We start from the raw sequence: 15,596 nt of genomic DNA, 5'->3' as shown, positions 1-15,596 counted from the left end.
CTTGTGTTGTGGTTGGAGATGCTACAGATTCCATAGATGTAGTATTTGTAGACGTAGTTGAAGTTATTCTTGTGGTGGTAGCAGGTGGAGTAGCACTTGTAAGGGCAGTTGTTGTAATTAGTGGCGTCGGTGATGTGATTTGCGTAGTTGTTGAGGCAGGAAGGAGAGTTGTTGTTGATGGAAGAGCTGTAGTTGTAGTCTTTATTGGACTTGAATCTGTAGTTTGAGGTACTGCACTTGTTGATGTTGAAGAAAATGTTGGTGTTGATGGAGATGTTGTAGGCGTTAGAGTTGATAGATTTGAAGTGCTGATTGATGTTATCGTATCGGTGGATTGTTGAGAAGTACTTGCTGGTTGAGATGTCATTGGTGTTGAAGAACCTGATGTGCTTTGGAAAGTGGTTTTCATACTTGGATCTTTTGTTGTGGTTGGAGATGGTACAGTTTCCATAGATGTAGTATTTGTAGACGTAGTTGAAGTTATTCTTGTGGTGGAAGCAGGTGGAGTAGCACTTGCAGGAGCAGTTGTTGTAATTGGTGAGGCAGTTGATGTGGTTTGCGTAGTTGTTGAGGCAAGAAGGAGAGTTGTTGTTGATGGAAGAGCTGTAGTTGTCGTCTTTATTGGACTTGAATCTGTGGTTTGAGGTACTGCACTTGTTGATGTTGAAGAAAAAGTTGTTGTTGATGGAGATGCTGTAGGTGCTATAGGTGATGGATGTGAAGTGCTGATTGAGGTTATCGTATCAGTGGATTGTTGAGAAGTACTTGCTGGTTGAGATGTCATTGGTGTTGAAGAACCTGATGTGCTTTGGAAAGTGGTTTTCATACTTGGATCTTGTGTTGTGGTTGGAGATGCTACAGTCTCCATAGAAGTAGTATTTGTAGACGTGGTTGAAGTTATTCTTGTGGTGGTAGCAGGTGGAGTAGCACTTGTAAGAGTAGTTGTTGTACTTGGTGGCGCAGTTGATGTGGTTTGCGTAGTTGTTGAGGTAGGAAGGAGAGTTGTTATTGATGGAAGAGCTGTAGTTGTAGTCCTTATTGGACTTGAATCTGTGGTTTCAGGTACTGCACTTGTTGAGGTTGAAGAAAAAATTGTTGTTGATGGAGATGCTGTAGGAGCTATAGGTGATGGATGTGAAGTGCTGATTGAGGTTATCATATCAGTGGATTGTTGAGAAGTACTTGCTGGTTGAGATGTTTTTGGTGTTGAAGAAGCTGAGGTGCTTTGGAAAGTGGTTTTCATACTTGGATCTTGTGTTGTGGTTGGAGATGCTACAGATTCCATAGATGTAGTATTTGTAGACGAAGTTGAAGTTATTCTTGTGGTGGTAGCAGGTGGAGTAGCACTTGTAAGAGTAGTTGTTGTACTTGGTGGCGCAGTTGATGTGGTTTGCGTTGTTGTTGAGGTAGGAAGGAGAGTTGTTATTGATGGAAGAGCTGAATTTGTAGTCCTTATTGGACTTGAATCTGTAGTTTGAGGTACTGCACTTGTTGATGTTGAAAAAAAAGTTGGTGTTGATGGAGATGTTGTAGGCGTTAGAGTTGATAGATTTGAAGTGCTGATTGAGGTTATCGTATCGGTGGATTGTTGAGAAGTACTTGCTGGTTGAGATGTTATTGGTGTTGAAGAACCTGATGTGCTTTGGAAAGTGGTTTTCATACTTGGATCTTGTGTTGTGGTTGGAGATACTACAGTCTCCATAGAAGTAGTATTTGTAGACGTAGTTGAAGTTATTCTTGTGGTGAAAGCAGGTGGAGTAGCACTTGTAAAGGCAGTTGTTGTAATTGGTGGCGCAGTTGATGTGGTTTGCGTAGTTGTTGAGGTAGGAAGGAGAGTTGTTGTTGATGGAAGAGCTGTAGTTGTAGTCCTTATTAGACTTGAATCTGTGGTTTGAGGTACTGCACTTGTTGATGTAGAAGAAAAAGTTGTTGTTGATGGAGATGCTGTAGGTGCTATAGGTGATGGATGTGAAGTGCTGATTGAGGTTATCGTATCAGTGGATTGTTGAGAAGTACTTGCTGGTTGAGATGTTATTGGTGTTGAAGAAGCTGAGGTGCTTTGGAAAGTGGTTTTCATACTTGGATCTTGTGTTGTGGTTGGAGATGCTACAGATTCCATAGATGTAGTATTTGTAGACGTAGTAGAAGTTATTCTTGTGGTGGTAGCAGGTGGAGTAGCACTTGCAAGAGCAGTTGTACTTGGTGGCGCAGTTGATGTGGTTTGCGTAGTTGTTGAGGCAGGAAGGAGAGTTGTTGTTGATGGAAGAGCTGTAGTTGTAGTCCTTATTGGACTTGAATCTGTGGTTTGAGGAACTGCACTTGTTGATGTTGAAGAAAAAGTTGTTGTTGATGGAGATGCTGTAGGAGCTATAGGTGATGGATGTGAAGTGCTGATTGAGGTTATCGTATCAGTGGATTGTTGAGAAGTACTTGCTGGTTGAGATGTTTTTGGTGTTGAAGAAGCTGAGGTGCTTTGGAAAGTGGTTTTCATACTTGGATCTTGTGTTGTGGTTGGAGATGCTACAGATTCCATAGATGTAGTATTTGTAGACGTAGTAGAAGTTATTCTTGTGGTGGTAGCAGGTGGAGTGGCACTTTTAAGGGCAGTTGTTGTACTTGGTGATGTAGGTGATGTGATTTGCGTAGTTGTTGAGGCAGGAAGGAGAGTTGTTGATGATGGAAGATATGTAGTTGTAGTCGTTATTGGACTTGAATCTGTAGTTTGAAGTACTGCACTTCTTGATGTTGAAGAAAAAGTTGTTGTTGATGGAGATGTTGTAGGCGTTAGAGTTGATAGATTTGAAGTGCTGATTGAGGTTATCGTATCGGTGGATTGTTGAGAAGTACTTGCTGGTTGGGATGTTATTGGTGTTGAAGAACCTGATGTGCTTTGGAAAGTGGTTTTCATACTTGGATCTTGTGTTGTGGTTGGAGATGCTACAGTCTCCATAGAAGTAGTATTAGTAGACGTAGTTGAAGTTATTTTTGTGGTGAAAGCAGGTGGAGTAGCACTTGTAAAGGCAGTTGTTGTAATTGGTGGCGCAGTTGATGTGGTTTGCGTAGTTGTTGAGGCAGGAAGGAGACTTGTTGTTGATGGAAGAGCTGTAGTTGTAGTCCTTATTGGACTTGAATCTGTGGTTTCAGGGACTGCACTTGTTGATGTAGAAGAAAAAGTTGTTGTTGATGGAGATGCTGTAGGTGCTATAGGTGATGGATGTGAAGTGCTGATTGAGGTAATCGTATCAGTGGATTGTTGAGAAGTACTTGCTGGTTGAGATGTTATTGGTGTTGAAGAACCTGTTGTGCTTTGGAAAGTGGTTTTCATACTTGGATTATGTGTTGTGGTTGGAGATGCTACAGTTTCCATAGATGTAGTATTTGTAGACGTAGTTGAAGTTATTCTTGTGGTGGAAGCAGGTGGAGTAGCACTTGCGAGAGCAGTTGTTGTACTTGGTGGCGCAGTTGATGTGGTTTGCGTAGTTGTTGAGGCAAGAAGGAGAGTTGTTGTTGATGGAAGAGCTGTAGTTGTAGTCTTTATTGGACTTGAATCTGTTGTTTGAGGTACTGCACTTGTTGATGTTGAAGAAAAAATTGTTGTTGATGGAGATGCTGTAGGAGCTATAGGTGATGGATGTGAAGTGCTGATTGAGGTTATCGTAACAGTGGATTGTTGAGAAGTACTTGCTGGTTGAGATGTTTTTGGTGTTGAAGAAGCTGAGGTGCTTTGGAAAGTGGTTTTCATACTTGGATCTTGTGTTGTGGTTGGAGATGCTACAGATTCCATAGATGTAGTATTTGTAGACGAAGTTGAAGTTATCCTTGTGGTGGTAGCAGGTGGAGTAGCACTTGTAAGGGCAGTTGTTGTAATTGGTGGCCCAGTTGATGTGATTTGCGTAGTTGTTGAGGCAGGAAGGAGAGTTGTCATTGATGGAAGAGCTGTACTTGTAGTCCTTATTGGACTTGAATCTGTAGTTTGAGGTACTGCACTTGTTGATGTTGAAGAAAAAGTTGGTGTTGATGGAGATGTTGTAGGCGTTAGAGTTGATAGATTTGAAGTGCTGATTGAGGTTATCATATCGGTGGATTGTTGAGAAGTACTTGCTGGTTGAGATGTTATTGGTGTTGAAGAACCTGATGTGCTTTGGAAAGCGGTTTTCATACTTGGATCTTGTGTTGTGGTTGGAGATGCTACAGTTTCCATAGATGTAGTATTTGTAGACGTAGTAGAAGTTATTCTTGTGGTGGTAGAAGGTGGAGTAGCACTTGTAAGGGCAGTTGTTGTACTTGGTGGCGCAGTTGATGTGGTGTGCGTAGTTGTTGAGGCAGGAAGGAGAGTTGTTGTTGATGGAAGAGCTGTAGTTGTAGTCTTTATTAGACTTGAATCTGTGGTTTGAGGTACTGCACTTGTTGATGTTGCAGAAAAAGTTGTTGTTGATGGAGATGCTGTAGGTGCTATAGGTGATGGATGTGAAGTGCTGATTGAGGTTATCGTATCAGTGGATTGTTGAGAAGTTCTTGCTGGTTGAGATGTCATTGGTGTTGAAGAACCTGATGTGCTTTGGAAAGTGGTTTTCATACTTGGATCTTGTGTTGTGGTTGGAGATGCTACAGTTTCCATAGATGTAGTATTTGTAGACGTAGTTGAAGTTATTCTTGTGGTGAAAGCAGGTGGAGTAGCACTTGCAGGAGCAGTTGTTGTAATTGGTGAGGCAGTTGATGTGGTTTGCGTAGTTGTTGAGGCAAGAAGGAGAGTTGTTGTTGATGGAAGAGCTGTAGTTGTAGTCTTTATTGGACTTGAATCTGTGGTTTGAGGTACTGCACTTGTTGATGTTGAAGAAAAAGTTGTTGTTGATGGAGATGCTGTAGGTGCTATAGGTGATGGATGTGAAGTGCTGATTGAGGTTATCGTATCAGTGGATTGTTGAGAAGTACTTGCTGGTTGAGATGTCATTGGTGTTGAAGAACCTGATGTGCTTTGGAAAGTGGTTTTCATACTTGGATCTTGTGTTGTGGTTGGAGATGCTACAGTCTCCATAGAAGTAGTATTTGTAGACGTGGTTGAAGTTATTCTTGTGGTGGTAGCAGGTGGAGTAGCACTTGTAAGAGTAGTTGTTGTACTTGGTGGCGCAGTTGATGTGGTTTGCGTAGTTGTTGAGGTAGGAAGGAGAGTTGTTATTGATGGAAGAGCTGTAGTTGTAGTCCTTATTGGACTTGAATCTGTGGTTTCAGGTACTGCACTTGTTGAGGTTGAAGAAAAAATTGTTGTTGATGGAGATGCTGTAGGAGCTATAGGTGATGGATGTGAAGTGCTGATTGAGGTTATCATATCAGTGGATTGTTGAGAAGTACTTGCTGGTTGAGATGTTTTTGGTGTTGAAGAAGCTGAGGTGCTTTGGAAAGTGGTTTTCATACTTGGATCTTGTGTTGTGGTTGGAGATGCTACAGATTCCATAGATGTAGTATTTGTAGACGAAGTTGAAGTTATTCTTGTGGTGGTAGCAGGTGGAGTAGCACTTGTAAGAGTAGTTGTTGTACTTGGTGGCGCAGTTGATGTGGTTTGCGTTGTTGTTGAGGTAGGAAGGAGAGTTGTTATTGATGGAAGAGCTGAATTTGTAGTCCTTATTGGACTTGAATCTGTAGTTTGAGATACTGCACTTGTTGATGTTGAAGAAAAAGTTGGTGTTGATGGAGATGTTGTAGGCGTTAGAGTTGATAGATTTGAAGTGCTGATTGAGGTTATCGTATCAGTGGATTGTTGAGAAGTACTTGCTGGTTGAGATGTTATTGGTGTTGAAGAAGCTGAGGTGCTTTGGAAAGTGGTTTTCATACTTGGATCTTGTGTTGTGGTTGGAGATGCTACAGATTCCATAGATGTAGTATTTGTAGACGTAGTAGAAGTTATTCTTGTGGTGGTAGCAGGTGGAGTAGCACTTGCAAGAGCAGTTGTACTTGGTGGCGCACTTGATGTGGTTTGCGTAGTTGTTGAGGCAGGAAGGAGAGTTGTTGTTGATGGAAGAGCTGTAGTTGTAGTCCTTATTGGACTTGAATCTGTGGTTTGAGGAACTGCACTTGTTGATGTTGAAGAAAAAGTTGTTGTTGATGGAGATGCTGTAGGAGCTATAGGTGATGGATGTGAAGTGCTGATTGAGGTTATCGTATCAGTGGATTGTTGAGAAGTACTTGCTGGTTGAGATGTTTTTGGTGTTGAAGAAGCTGAGGTGCTTTGGAAAGTGGTTTTCATACTTGGATCTTGTGTTGTGGTTGGAGATGCTACAGATTCCATAGATGTAGTATTTGTAGACGTAGTTGAAGTTATTCTTGTGGTGGTAGCAGGTGGAGTAGCACTTGTAAGGGCAGTTGTTGTAATTAGTGGCGTCGGTGATGTGATTTGCGTAGTTGTTGAGGCAGGAAGGAGAGTTGTTGTTGATGGAAGAGCTGTAGTTGTAGTCTTTATTGGACTTGAATCTGTAGTTTGAGGTACTGCACTTGTTGATGTTGAAGAAAATGTTGGTGTTGATGGAGATGTTGTAGGCGTTAGAGTTGATAGATTTGAAGTGCTGATTGATGTTATCGTATCGGTGGATTGTTGAGAAGTACTTGCTGGTTGAGATGTCATTGGTGTTGAAGAACCTGATGTGCTTTGGAAAGTGGTTTTCATACTTGGATCTTGTGTTGTGGTTGGAGATGGTACAGTTTCCATAGATGTAGTATTTGTAGACGTAGTTGAAGTTATTCTTGTGGTGGAAGCAGGTGGAGTAGCACTTGCAGGAGCAGTTGTTGTAATTGGTGAGGCAGTTGATGTGGTTTGCGTAGTTGTTGAGGCAAGAAGGAGAGTTGTTGTTGATGGAAGAGCTGTAGTTGTAGTCTTTATTGGACTTGAATCTGTGGTTTGAGGTACTGCACTTGTTGATGTTGAAGAAAAAGTTGTTGTTGATGGAGATGCTGTAGGTGCTATAGGTGATGGATGTGAAGTGCTGATTGAGGTTATCGTATCAGTGGATTGTTGAGAAGTACTTGCTGGTTGAGATGTCATTGGTGTTGAAGAACCTGATGTGCTTTGGAAAGTGGTTTTCATACTTGGATCTTGTGTTGTGGTTGGAGATGCTACAGTCTCCATAGAAGTAGTATTTGTAGACGTGGTTGAAGTTATTCTTGTGGTGGTAGCAGGTGGAGTAGCACTTGTAAGAGTAGTTGTTGTACTTGGTGGCGCAGTTGATGTGGTTTGCGTAGTTGTTGAGGTAGGAAGGAGAGTTGTTATTGATGGAAGAGCTGTAGTTGTAGTCCTTATTGGACTTGAATCTGTGGTTTCAGGTACTGCACTTGTTGAGGTTGAAGAAAAAATTGTTGTTGATGGAGATGCTGTAGGAGCTATAGGTGATGGATGTGAAGTGCTGATTGAGGTTATCATATCAGTGGATTGTTGAGAAGTACTTGCTGGTTGAGATGTTTTTGGTGTTGAAGAAGCTGAGGTGCTTTGGAAAGTGGTTTTCATACTTGGATCTTGTGTTGTGGTTGGAGATGCTACAGATTCCATAGATGTAGTATTTGTAGACGAAGTTGAAGTTATTCTTGTGGTGGTAGCAGGTGGAGTAGCACTTGTAAGAGTAGTTGTTGTACTTGGTGGCGCAGTTGATGTGGTTTGCGTTGTTGTTGAGGTAGGAAGGAGAGTTGTTATTGATGGAAGAGCTGAATTTGTAGTCCTTATTGGACTTGAATCTGTAGTTTGAGGTACTGCACTTGTTGATGTTGAAAAAAAAGTTGGTGTTGATGGAGATGTTGTAGGCGTTAGAGTTGATAGATTTGAAGTGCTGATTGAGGTTATCGTATCGGTGGATTGTTGAGAAGTACTTGCTGGTTGAGATGTTATTGGTGTTGAAGAACCTGATGTGCTTTGGAAAGTGGTTTTCATACTTGGATCTTGTGTTGTGGTTGGAGATACTACAGTCTCCATAGAAGTAGTATTTGTAGACGTAGTTGAAGTTATTCTTGTGGTGAAAGCAGGTGGAGTAGCACTTGTAAAGGCAGTTGTTGTAATTGGTGGCGCAGTTGATGTGGTTTGCGTAGTTGTTGAGGTAGGAAGGAGAGTTGTTGTTGATGGAAGAGCTGTAGTTGTAGTCCTTATTAGACTTGAATCTGTGGTTTGAGGTACTGCACTTGTTGATGTAGAAGAAAAAGTTGTTGTTGATGGAGATGCTGTAGGTGCTATAGGTGATGGATGTGAAGTGCTGATTGAGGTTATCGTATCAGTGGATTGTTGAGAAGTACTTGCTGGTTGAGATGTTATTGGTGTTGAAGAAGCTGAGGTGCTTTGGAAAGTGGTTTTCATACTTGGATCTTGTGTTGTGGTTGGAGATGCTACAGATTCCATAGATGTAGTATTTGTAGACGTAGTAGAAGTTATTCTTGTGGTGGTAGCAGGTGGAGTAGCACTTGCAAGAGCAGTTGTACTTGGTGGCGCAGTTGATGTGGTTTGCGTAGTTGTTGAGGCAGGAAGGAGAGTTGTTGTTGATGGAAGAGCTGTAGTTGTAGTCCTTATTGGACTTGAATCTGTGGTTTGAGGAACTGCACTTGTTGATGTTGAAGAAAAAGTTGTTGTTGATGGAGATGCTGTAGGAGCTATAGGTGATGGATGTGAAGTGCTGATTGAGGTTATCGTATCAGTGGATTGTTGAGAAGTACTTGCTGGTTGAGATGTTTTTGGTGTTGAAGAAGCTGAGGTGCTTTGGAAAGTGGTTTTCATACTTGGATCTTGTGTTGTGGTTGGAGATGCTACAGATTCCATAGATGTAGTATTTGTAGACGTAGTAGAAGTTATTCTTGTGGTGGTAGCAGGTGGAGTGGCACTTTTAAGGGCAGTTGTTGTACTTGGTGATGTAGGTGATGTGATTTGCGTAGTTGTTGAGGCAGGAAGGAGAGTTGTTGATGATGGAAGATATGTAGTTGTAGTCGTTATTGGACTTGAATCTGTAGTTTGAAGTACTGCACTTCTTGATGTTGAAGAAAAAGTTGTTGTTGATGGAGATGTTGTAGGCGTTAGAGTTGATAGATTTGAAGTGCTGATTGAGGTTATCGTATCGGTGGATTGTTGAGAAGTACTTGCTGGTTGGGATGTTATTGGTGTTGAAGAACCTGATGTGCTTTGGAAAGTGGTTTTCATACTTGGATCTTGTGTTGTGGTTGGAGATGCTACAGTCTCCATAGAAGTAGTATTAGTAGACGTAGTTGAAGTTATTTTTGTGGTGAAAGCAGGTGGAGTAGCACTTGTAAAGGCAGTTGTTGTAATTGGTGGCGCAGTTGATGTGGTTTGCGTAGTTGTTGAGGCAGGAAGGAGACTTGTTGTTGATGGAAGAGCTGTAGTTGTAGTCCTTATTGGACTTGAATCTGTGGTTTCAGGGACTGCACTTGTTGATGTAGAAGAAAAAGTTGTTGTTGATGGAGATGCTGTAGGTGCTATAGGTGATGGATGTGAAGTGCTGATTGAGGTAATCGTATCAGTGGATTGTTGAGAAGTACTTGCTGGTTGAGATGTTATTGGTGTTGAAGAACCTGTTGTGCTTTGGAAAGTGGTTTTCATACTTGGATTATGTGTTGTGGTTGGAGATGCTACAGTTTCCATAGATGTAGTATTTGTAGACGTAGTTGAAGTTATTCTTGTGGTGGAAGCAGGTGGAGTAGCACTTGCGAGAGCAGTTGTTGTACTTGGTGGCGCAGTTGATGTGGTTTGCGTAGTTGTTGAGGCAAGAAGGAGAGTTGTTGTTGATGGAAGAGCTGTAGTTGTAGTCTTTATTGGACTTGAATCTGTTGTTTGAGGTACTGCACTTGTTGATGTTGAAGAAAAAATTGTTGTTGATGGAGATGCTGTAGGAGCTATAGGTGATGGATGTGAAGTGCTGATTGAGGTTATCGTAACAGTGGATTGTTGAGAAGTACTTGCTGGTTGAGATGTTTTTGGTGTTGAAGAAGCTGAGGTGCTTTGGAAAGTGGTTTTCATACTTGGATCTTCTGTTATGGTTGGAGATGCTACAGTTTCCATAGATGTAGTATTTGTAGACGTAGTAGAAGTTATTCTTGTGGTGGAAGCAGGTGGAGTAGCACTTGCAAGAGCAGCTGTTGTACTTGGAGGTGCAGTTGATGTGGTGTGCGTAGTTGTTGAGGCAGGAAGGAGAGTTGTTGTTGATGGAAGAGCTGTAGTTGTAGTCCTTATTAGACTTGAATCTGTGGTTTGAGGTACTGCACTTGTTGATGTTGAAGAAAAAGTTGTTGTTGATGGAGATGCTGTAGGAGCTATAGGTGATGGATGTGAAGTGCTGATTGAGGTTATCGTATCAGTGGATTGTTGAGAAGTACTTGCTGGTTGAGATGTTTTTGGTGTTGAAGAAGCTGAGGTGCTTTGGACAGTGGTTTTCATACTTGGATCTTGTGTTGTGGTTGGAGATGCTACAGATTCCATAGATGTAGTATTTGTAGACGTAGTTGAAGTTATTCTTGTGGTGGTAGCAGGTGGAGTAGCACTTGTAAGGGCAGTTGTTGTAATTAGTGGCGTCGGTGATGTGATTTGCGTAGTTGTTGAGGCAGGAAGGAGAGTTGTTGTTGATGGAAGAGCTGTAGTTGTAGTCTTTATTGGACTTGAATCTGTATTTTGAGGTACTGCACTTGTTGATGTTGAAGAAAATGTTGGTGTTGATGGAGATGTTGTAGGCGTTAGAGTTGAGAGATTTGAAGTGCTAATTGATGTTATCGTATCGGTGGATTGTTGAGAAGTACTTGCTGGTTGAGATGTCATTGGTGTTGAAGAACCTGATGTGCTTTGGAAAGTGGTTTTCATACTTGGATCTTGTGTTGTGGTTGGAGATGCTACAGTTTCCATAGATGTAGTATTTGTAGACGTAGTTGAAGTTATTCTTGTGGTGAAAGCAGGTGGAGTAGCACTTGCAGGAGCAGTTGTTGTAATTGGTGAGGCAGTTGATGTGGTTTGCGTAGTTGTTGAGGCAAGAAGGAGAGTTGTTGTTGATGGAAGAGCTGTAGTTGTAGTCTTTATTGGACTTGAATCTGTGGTTTGAGGTACTGCACTTGTTGATGTTGAAGAAAAAGTTGTTGTTGATGGAGATGCTGTAGGTGCTATAGGTGATGGATGTGAAGTGCTGATTGGGGTTATCGTATCAGTGGATTGTTGAGAAGTACTTGCTGGTTGAGATGTCCTTGGTGTTGAAGAACCTGATGTGCTTTGGAAAGTGGTTTTCATACTTGGATCTTGTGTTGTGGTTGGAGATGCTACAGTCTCCATAGAAGTAGTATTTGTAGACGTGGTTGAAGTTATTCTTGTGGTGGTAGCAGGTGGAGTAGCACTTGTAAGAGTAGTTGTTGTACTTGGTGGCGCAGTTGATGTGGTTTGCGTAGTTGTTGAGGTAGGAAGGAGAGTTGTTATTGATGGAAGAGCTGTAGTTGTAGTCCTTATTGGACTTGAATCTGTGGTTTCAGGTACTGCACTTGTTGAGGTTGAAGAAAAAATTGTTGTTGATGGAGATGCTGTAGGAGCTATAGGTGATGGATGTGAAGTGCTGATTGAGGTTATCATATCAGTGGATTGTTGAGAAGTACTTGCTGGTTGAGATGTTTTTGGTGTTGAAGAAGCTGAGGTGCTTTGGAAAGTGGTTTTCATACTTGGATCTTGTGTTGTGGTTGGAGATGCTACAGATTCCATAGATGTAGTATTTGTAGACGAAGTTGAAGTTATTCTTGTGGTGGTAGCAGGTGGAGTAGCACTTGTAAGAGTAGTTGTTGTACTTGGTGGCGCAGTTGATATGGTTTGCGTTGTTGTTGAGGTAGGAAGGAGAGTTGTTATTGATGGAAGAGCTGAATTTGTAGTCCTTATTGGACTTGAATCTGTAGTTTGAGGTACTGCACTTGTTGATGTTGAAGAAAAAGTTGGTGTTGATGGAGATGTTGTAGGCGTTAGAGTTAATAGATTTGAAGTGCTGATTGAGGTTATCGTATCAGTGGATTGTTGAGAAGTACTTGCTGGTTGAGATGTTATTGGTGTTGAAGAAGCTGAGGTGCTTTGGAAAGTGGTTTTCATACTTGGATCTTGTGTTGTGGTTGGAGATGCTACAGATTCCATAGATGTAGTATTTGTAGACGTAGTAGAAGTTATTCTTGTGGTGGTAGCAGGTGGAGTAGCACTTGCAAGAGCAGTTGTACTTGGTGGCGCAGTTGATGTGGTTTGCGTAGTTGTTGAGGCAGGAAGGAGAGTTGTTGTTGATGGAAGAGCTGTAGTTGTAGTCCTTATTGGACTTGAATCTGTGGTTTGAGGAACTGCACTTGTTGATGTTGAAGAAAAAGTTGTTGTTGATGGAGATGCTGTAGGAGCTATAGGTGATGGATGTGAAGTGCTGATTGAGGTTATCGTATCAGTGGATTGTTGAGAAGTACTTGCTGGTTGAGATGTTTTTGGTGTTGAAGAAGCTGAGGTGCTTTGGAAAGTGGTTTTCATACTTGGATCTTGTGTTGTGGTTGGAGATGCTACAGATTCCATAGATGTAGTATTTGTAGACGTAGTAGAAGTTATTCTTGTGGTGGTAGCAGGTGGAGTGGCACTTGTAAGGGCAGTTGTTGTACTTGGTGATGTAGGTGATGTGATTTGCGTAGTTGTTGAGGCAGGAAGGAGAGTTGTTGTTGATGGAAGATATGTAGTTGTAGTCGTTATTGGACTTGAATCTGTAGTTTGAAGTAGTGCACTTGTTGATGTTGAAGAAAAAGTTGTTGTTGATGGAGATGTTGTAGGCGTTAGAGCTGATAGATTTGAAGTGCTGATTGATGTTATCGTATCGGTGGATTGTTGAAAAGTACTTGCTGGTTGAGATGTTATTGGTGTTGAAGAACCTGATGTGCTTTGGAAAGTGGTTTTCATACTTGGATCTTGTGTTGTGGTTGGAGATGCTACAGTTTCCATAGATGTAATATTTGTAGACGTAGTTGAAGTTATTCTTGTGGTGAAAGCAGGTGGAGTAGCACTTGCAGGAGCAGTTGTTGTAATTGGTGGCGCAGTTGATGTGGTTTGCGTAGTTGTTGAGGCAGGAAGGAGAGTTGTTGTTGATGGAAGAGCTGTAGTTGTAGTCTTTATTGGACTTGAATCTGTTGTTTGAGGTACTGCACTTGTTGATGTTGAAGAAAAAATTGTTGTTGATGGAGATGCTGTAGGAGCTATAGGTGATGGATGTGAAGAGCTGATTGAGGTTATCGTATCAGTGGATTGTTGAGAAGTACTTGCTGGTTGAGATGTTTTTGGTGTTGAAGAAGCTGAGGTGCTTTGGAAAGTAGTTTTCATACTTGGATCTTCTGTTATGGTTGGAGATGCTACAGTTTCCATAGATGTAGTATTTGTAGACGTAGTAGAAGTTATTCTTGTGGTGGAAGCAGGTGGAGTAGCACTTCCAAGAGCAGTTGTTGTACTTGGAGGCGCAGTTGATGTGGTGTGCGTAGTTGTTGAGGCAGGAAGGAGAGTTGTTGTTGATGGAAGAGCTGTAGTTGTAGTCCTTATTAGACTTGAATCTGTGGTTTGAGGTACTGCACTTGTTGATGTTGAAGAAAAAGTTGTTGTTGATGGAGATGCTGTAGGAGCTATAGGTGATGGATGTGAAGTGCTGATTGAGGTTATCGTATCAGTGGATTGTTGAGAAGTACTTGCTGGTTGAGATGTTTTTGGTGTTGAAGAAGCTGAGGTGCTTTGGAAAGTGGTTTTCATACTTGGATCATGTGTTGTGGTTGGAGATGCTACAGATTCCATAGATGTAGTATTTGTAGACGTAGTTGAAGTTATTCTTGTGGTGGAAGCAGGTGGAGTAGCACTTGCAAGAGCAGTTGTTGTACTTGGAGGCGCAGTTGATGTGATGTGCGTAGTTGTTGAGGCAGGAAGGAGAGTTGTTGTTGATGAAAGAGCTGTAGTTGTAGTCCTTATTGGACTTGAATCTGTAGTTTGAGGTACTGCACTTGTTGATGTTGAAGAAAAAGTTGTTGTTGATGGAGATGCTGTAGGTGCTATAGGTGATTGATGTGAAGTGCTGATTGAGGTTATCGTATCAGTGGATTGCTGAGAAGTACTTGCTGGTTGAGATGTTATTGGTTTTGAAGAACCTGATGTGGTTTGGAAAGTGGTTTTCATACTTAGATCTTGTGTTGTGGTTGGAGATGCTACAGATTCCATAGATGTAGTATTTGTAGACGTAGTTGAAGTTATTCTTGTGGTGGTAGCGGGTGGAGTAGCACTTGTAAGGGCAGTTGTTGTACTTGGTGGCGTAGGTGATGTGATTTGCGTAGTTGTTGAGGCAGGAAGGAGAGTTGTTGTTGATGGAAGAGCTGTACTTGTAGTCCTTATTGGACTTGAATCTGTAATTTGAGATACTGCACTTGTTGATGTTGAAGAAAAAGTTGGTGTTGACGGAGATGTTGTAGGCGTTAGAGTTGATAGATTTGAAGTGCTGATTGAGGTTATCGTATCGGTGGATTGTTGAGAAGTAGTTGCTGTTTGAGATGTTATTGGTGTTGAAGAACCTGATGTGCTTTGGAAAGTGGTTTTCATACTTGGATCTTGTGTTGTGGTTGGAGATGCTACAGATTCCATAGATGTAGTATTTGTAGACGTAGTTGAAGTTATTCTTGTGGTGGTAGCAGGTGGAGTAGCACTTGTAAGGGCAGTTGTTGTACTTGGTGGCGTAGGTGATGTGATTTGCGTAGTTGCTGAGGCAGGAAGGAGAGTTGTTGTTGATGGAAGAGATGTAGTTGTAGTCCTTATTGGACTTGAATCTGTAGTTAGAGGTACTGCACTTGTTGATGTTGAAGAAAAAGTTGTTGTTGATGGAGATGTTGTAGGCGTAGTACTTCTAAGAGCAGTTGCTGTAATTGGTGGCGCAGTTGATATAGTTTGGATAGTTGTTGAGGCAGGAAGGAGAGTTGTTGTTGATGAAAGCGCTGAACTTGTAGTACTTATTGTATTTGAATCTGTGGTTTGAGGTACTGCACTTGTTTTTGTTGAAGAGAAAGTTGATGTTGATGGAGATGCTGTAGGTGCTATAGTTGATGGATGAGAAGTGCTGATTGAGGTTATCATATCAGCGGTTTGTTGAGAAGTACTTGCTGGTTGAGATGTTATTGGTGTTGAAGAAGCTGAGGTGCTTTGGAATGTGGTTTTCATCCTTGGATCATGTGTTGTGGTTGGAGATGCTACAGTTTCCATAGATGTAGTATTTGTAGACGTAGTTGAAGTTATTCTTGTGGTGGTAGCAGGTGGAGTAGTACTTGTAAGAGCAGTTGTTGTACTTGGTGGCGCAGTTGATATGGTTTGGATAGTTGTTGAGGCAGGAAGGAGAGTTGTTGTTGATGGAAGCGCTGTACTTGTAGTATTTCTTGTACTTGAATCTGTGGTTTGAGTTACTGCAATTGTTGTAAATGAAGCAAAAATTGCTGGATGAGAAGTTGGTGTGGTTCTTAAAGCTAATTTAATTTGTTCGGTGGTTGTCACACTTGGGGATATTCTTGAGGTTGGAGATGCTGCAGTTTCAGTAGGTGGGGGATTTGAATTTGTGGTTGAAATCACTGTAGTT

General features: G+C 41.6%; 1 protein-coding gene across 1 annotated transcript in view; it reads right to left on the bottom strand.

Annotated features, from left to right (window-relative positions):
* LOC148832033 (uncharacterized) overlaps positions 1-15,187 on the bottom strand; it is a 112,695-nt gene extending 97,508 nt beyond the window's left edge. The window contains exons 1-2 of the mRNA XM_088919114.1: positions 15,011-15,187; positions 8,014-8,083 (exon numbers count right to left, since the gene is read on the bottom strand). Coding sequence (XP_088775240.1) covers positions 8,014-8,083; positions 15,011-15,187 — 247 coding nt within the window. The remainder of the gene's footprint in view (positions 1-8,013; positions 8,084-15,010) is intronic.
* Between the last annotated feature and the right edge of the window lie 409 nt (positions 15,188-15,596).

Source organism: Atractosteus spatula, chromosome 6 (assembly GCF_055471065.1).
Source record: "Atractosteus spatula isolate fAtrSpa1 chromosome 6, fAtrSpa1.hap1, whole genome shotgun sequence".
Classification (NCBI taxonomy): Eukaryota; Metazoa; Chordata; class Actinopteri; order Semionotiformes; family Lepisosteidae; genus Atractosteus; species Atractosteus spatula.
Note: the sequence above shows the minus strand (reverse complement) of the source record. Positions and strands in the feature narration are given on the sequence as shown.